This window comes from Gekko japonicus, unplaced genomic scaffold (genome assembly GCF_001447785.1).
Source record: "Gekko japonicus isolate JY-2015 unplaced genomic scaffold, Gekko_japonicus_V1.1 scaffold1205, whole genome shotgun sequence".
In the NCBI taxonomy this organism is placed as follows: Eukaryota; Metazoa; Chordata; class Lepidosauria; order Squamata; family Gekkonidae; genus Gekko; species Gekko japonicus.
The window spans coordinates 77,159-81,571 of NW_015175395.1; the positions used below are offsets into that span (position 1 = coordinate 77,159).

At 46.5% G+C, this 4,413-nt stretch overlaps 1 protein-coding gene across 1 annotated transcript in view; it reads right to left on the reverse strand.

Annotated features, from left to right (window-relative positions):
- Positions 1–374: 374 nt before the first annotated feature.
- POU2F3 (POU class 2 homeobox 3) overlaps positions 375–4,413 on the reverse strand; it is a 90,814-nt gene continuing 86,775 nt past the window's right edge. Inside the window, exons 14-15 of the mRNA XM_015425671.1 lie at positions 3,990–4,122; positions 375–1,396 (exon numbers count right to left, since the gene is read on the reverse strand). Of these exons, the coding sequence (XP_015281157.1) occupies positions 1,357–1,396; positions 3,990–4,122 (173 nt within the window). The 3' untranslated portion in view covers positions 375–1,356. The remainder of the gene's footprint in view (positions 1,397–3,989; positions 4,123–4,413) is intronic.

Genomic DNA, 4,413 nt, shown 5'->3' on the forward strand with positions numbered 1-4,413 from the left:
CACCCTCCCCTTTTACAGTTCTTTGCACATGCTTATATCGACATAGCGATATATTGCTATGACGATATGTTTAGCAGGTTCCCTGAATTTCCAGCTTTTTAAAGTCTCTATCCTCCTCCCTTGCATAGATTTGCCTTCTTCCTTATATCTCCACCAGGGAAGAGGCTAGAGACTTACTTTATTATTTTTTTAAATGAAGGCTAGGAATTCAGGGAATCTGCTCAACTTACCATTACAACAATAGATCGATACTTAGTCCCTTTAAAAAATTTCAAAAATGAACCCACTCATCTTCAGGGCTGGAAGGGGGGAGAGGGAGTAGTTTGATGCTGACGATGGTCCAGTCATCGGAAAGTGGAATGGAGATGTGGGGGAGTGGGTAGGACAAAGGAAGGCACGCAAATGTCCACAGGAATAAGGGGATAAACCGAAGTAGCATGGGGCCTGACACCTCATGTGGAAAAGCCTTCTGAAAACGCTATCATCTGTACAGTCATGGGGTTAGAACCTCCACGTGTCTAAAGGACAATGGATTGGATGCACCAGTGTCCCTTTAGAGCAGCCGAAGCAGGACTCCTCCCTATCTGTTTTCCTCACCAGAGATCACTGGGCCCACAGGTTTCCCCCAACCCCTGAAACACTTAGGGATGTAAACAGACAGGAAATGGACATACATCTAAAGCCTAAGAGACTCACAGTTTGAACAGACAGGAAATAGCCATCGGATGCTGCACTGTAACAACAATCAAAAGCACCTTCTTTTTGCTTTGGAACGTCTTTTGCAAGATCCCAAACATCCCATCTAGATTTAAGCCTTGGGGGAACCGAATTGTGCCGCACTGGCTCAGGTTAGGGGGACCCTCGGGGAGGCATCTGCGGGTTTAGCTCTGAGAACAGAAGCGGTTCCACAATCTCCTCCGGCAAGAAGCATTTTATGAGTTCAAGAGAGAGCAGCAGCAACCTTTCCCCATCCACGACGATTGCCAGGTGTCAGTTACTGAGAAAAAGGTGTAGGCCTCAGGAGGCGGGGATCAGAGGTCGACATGGCAATGGGTGCAGCACCAACACTGCGCCACATGCACATTCACACGCACACACTCACAACCCTCAACCGCTTGGGGTTCTATCACAGCTTGAGTCTCTTCTTTCTGTGGCATTTGCTGGGCTGCTCCCATCACGTGAGATCAAGGGCTCAGGGGAGGCCCAAAGCTCTCTCTGAAGGCCCCTGTCTCACCGCACCAGACCTAGTCGAAGGCACCATTCCCAGAGAGGCGAGTCCATAGCAAGGAGTCGAGGCTTCCTTTTTTCTACTGAGGAGAGGAAGGTGGATTTGGTTGACCTTTAGGCAAGGAGGCTTCAGTGGAGGTAGGTGGGCTGGTTCCATCGGTACCATGACCTGTCCACATGGGCAAAAAACATACAGAAGGGGGGGGAAAGATGGAAAGGTTAGATTCTCTTCTCTGTTGCACAAGAAATACGAGGATAGGAAGGTGTCATATGCTAGTGTTGGGGGATGCTTAGAGAGACCAATGGGAATCCTGAGTTCAGTGAGGTAGAATGCCAGAGAGTCCACCTTCTAAAGCGGCCATTTTCTCCAGGGGGGGGCTGAAGATCAGTTGTAATAGCGGGAGATCTCCAGCCAACACCTAGAGGTTTATCAAACAGACAAACACTGATAAAAATGACAATGACATTGAATGAATCTTATGAACATCGAATTATATTACAATTGAAACTTTTACATTATTACTAAGGAGATTCTAACATTCTCAAGGAAAAGTCCTTCATCCTCAATGAGTACCCAGTTATAAACTCATTTCACCAGTCTTCCTCAGGAGTAATCCTACTATATTGAAAGGTGTCAGCCTCTTGATACAGCTTAACTTCTTTTTTATTTTCTTCAAATTTTTACAGCTTAATTTCTTTTTTTTAATTTTCTTCACATTATCTTCTGGTTCCATTTTCAAATTATTACAGCTTAACTTCTTTTTTACTTTCTTCAAATTATCCTGGAACAAACATAGTTATTTAGAATGAAAAGAAACACGGAACCAGAAGATAACGTGAAGAAAGTAAAAAAATAAGCTGTAAAAATTTGAAGAAAGTAAAAAAGAAGTTAAGCTGTATCAAGCGGCAGTCGCCTTTCAATATAAATATAAATATCAGTAATACTAGGATTACTCCTGAGGAAGACTGGTGAAATGAGTTTATAACCGGGTACTCATTGAGGATGAAGGACTTTTCCTTGAGAATGTTAGAATTTCCTTAGTAATAATGTGAAAGTTTCAATTGTAATATAATTCGATGTTCATAAGATTCATTCAATGTCATTGTCATTTTTATCACAGTGTTTGTCTGTTTGATATATTTCCTTGTAACTTCCTTGTAACCTTCACACTTGGAGGTTGGCAACCCAAATAACCATGCTGTCCGCCATTTTGTAGTTGACTCCGCCTCCTGCGGCACCCATTTTGCAGTTGTGCCCACCACCCTGTGCCACAATTCCAAAGCTGGCCAAAGGCTCAAGAAGGTCGAGGGCCCCTAATTGCATGACTTTTGATCCAGAATCATTACTGCTAGAAGCCTGGCAACTTAATCTTCCTCTTCCACCGCACAAAGAACAAGTTGCTTTATTGTGTGCAGCAGTCAGATTTGTTATAGCCAAATCTTGGAAAAATAACTCACATCTTACCATTTCTGAATGGATAAAGAAACTATGTGAATTTTGTCTCATGGACGAACTCTCTGATGCTACCTTTTCTAAAACTTCAGATTTTTTTTGAGTCAAATTTCACTTCAGCTTGGTTTCCCTTCTCGGTATACTTACCAGGGGTCATTTCGTAGAAAGAGAGCTAGGGGAACTCATTAGCATAACTCATTAGCATATGCCACACCCCCTGACATCACCGGAAGTGTGTCATAAGGCCACACCCCCTGACATCACCGGAAGTGTGTCATAAGGCCACACACCCCGCCCCCAACGGTCCCGGCAGCCGGTCCCGGCCTTGCAGCTCCACTGCCGAGCCCCATGAGGGGCCCGGCGGTGGACCTGCAAGGCCGGCAGGAGTGCAAGGAAGCCCTGCGAAGGCCCTCCCTGGCCCCAGGCAGGCAGGGGTGGGGAGAGGCCGGGAGGAAGCAACTTACCCTTCCTCTTCTCCTGCCTCCTCCTGGCTGAATGAGGGCCGGAAGCGGGGCGGCCGGAAGCAGGGGGCGGGGCTCCGTCATGTGCCCCGCCCCCCATACCTCACCCGGGGGAACTGCGATCCCCCGCGTTCCCCCCCGAAATGACCTCTGATACTTACCTACCAAAGTTGACTATCCTTCGATATCAGATACAATACTGATGGTTATTAAAGTGTTATTTGTATTATTTAAAGTTGTTGGTTTCACTTTATGATGTATCCCTTTTCTCTAAAAAATTTTTGTACAGCATTTGTTATCTCACTGTCCTTATTACTGTTGTGCTTCAATGTGATGGTTACATCTATCGTTGGATATGGTATTGTATCTGTTTATTGACAATAAAGTTTTATTTTTTTAAAAAAGGTTGAAGACCCCTAACACGATCCAACATGCACAATTACTGCCGTGTTTGTTTTTTGGATTTCAGAAAGTCAGATCCACGTAAACCCATAGGAATCAATGTGCACATAAACCCATAAGAATCAGTGTGCTTAGACACCTTGTTTTGAGCTGTTTTGTGTTCATTACACCCAAGAAGCACAGGGGGCAAGAGACGGAGTTTTCTCATTTGGATCTTGCCCCTGCCAGCAACTTATAAGGCAGCCAAGGGCAAGCCGGTCCCCCCATCAGCAATATCAGAAGAATAATGTCCCACCTTACAAGCTCGTTGTAAGGATGACAAGGAGACATATGCGAAATTTGTTGCACAAATGCCCATTATCTTTGGTGGGTGTGCTGCTGTTCTTTTTTGGAGAGCTGAGAACAATCCCCCCGCCTTCCCTGGCCCTCCCCCTGCGCAGTCTTACCCAGAAGAGTTGAAACTGGTCGAGTTGATCGCAGCTTTGGAGTTGCTCTGGGACATGCCGGGGCTGCTGGCGTGCAGTCCCGTGCCAGGAGAGGAAGGCCGGCTGGAGTTGCCGGGAGAGCATGAAGACGTCACTGCAGGACAGAGGAAACACACCGTAAAAAAGAGGACGGCACGCCACTACGAGCCAGGGTTGCCAACCTCCAGGTAGTGGCTGGAGACCTCCCACTATTACAACTGATCTCCAGGCGGCAGAGATCAGTTCACCAGGAGAAAACGTCTGCTTTGGAAGGTGAACCCCATGGCATTCTACCCCACTGAAGTCTCTCCCCTCCCCCAACCCCACCCCCCAAATCTCCAGGTATTTCCCAACCTGGAGCTGGCAACCCTCGTGCAAGTCTTTCACACCCAGAGGTAGCCCTCCC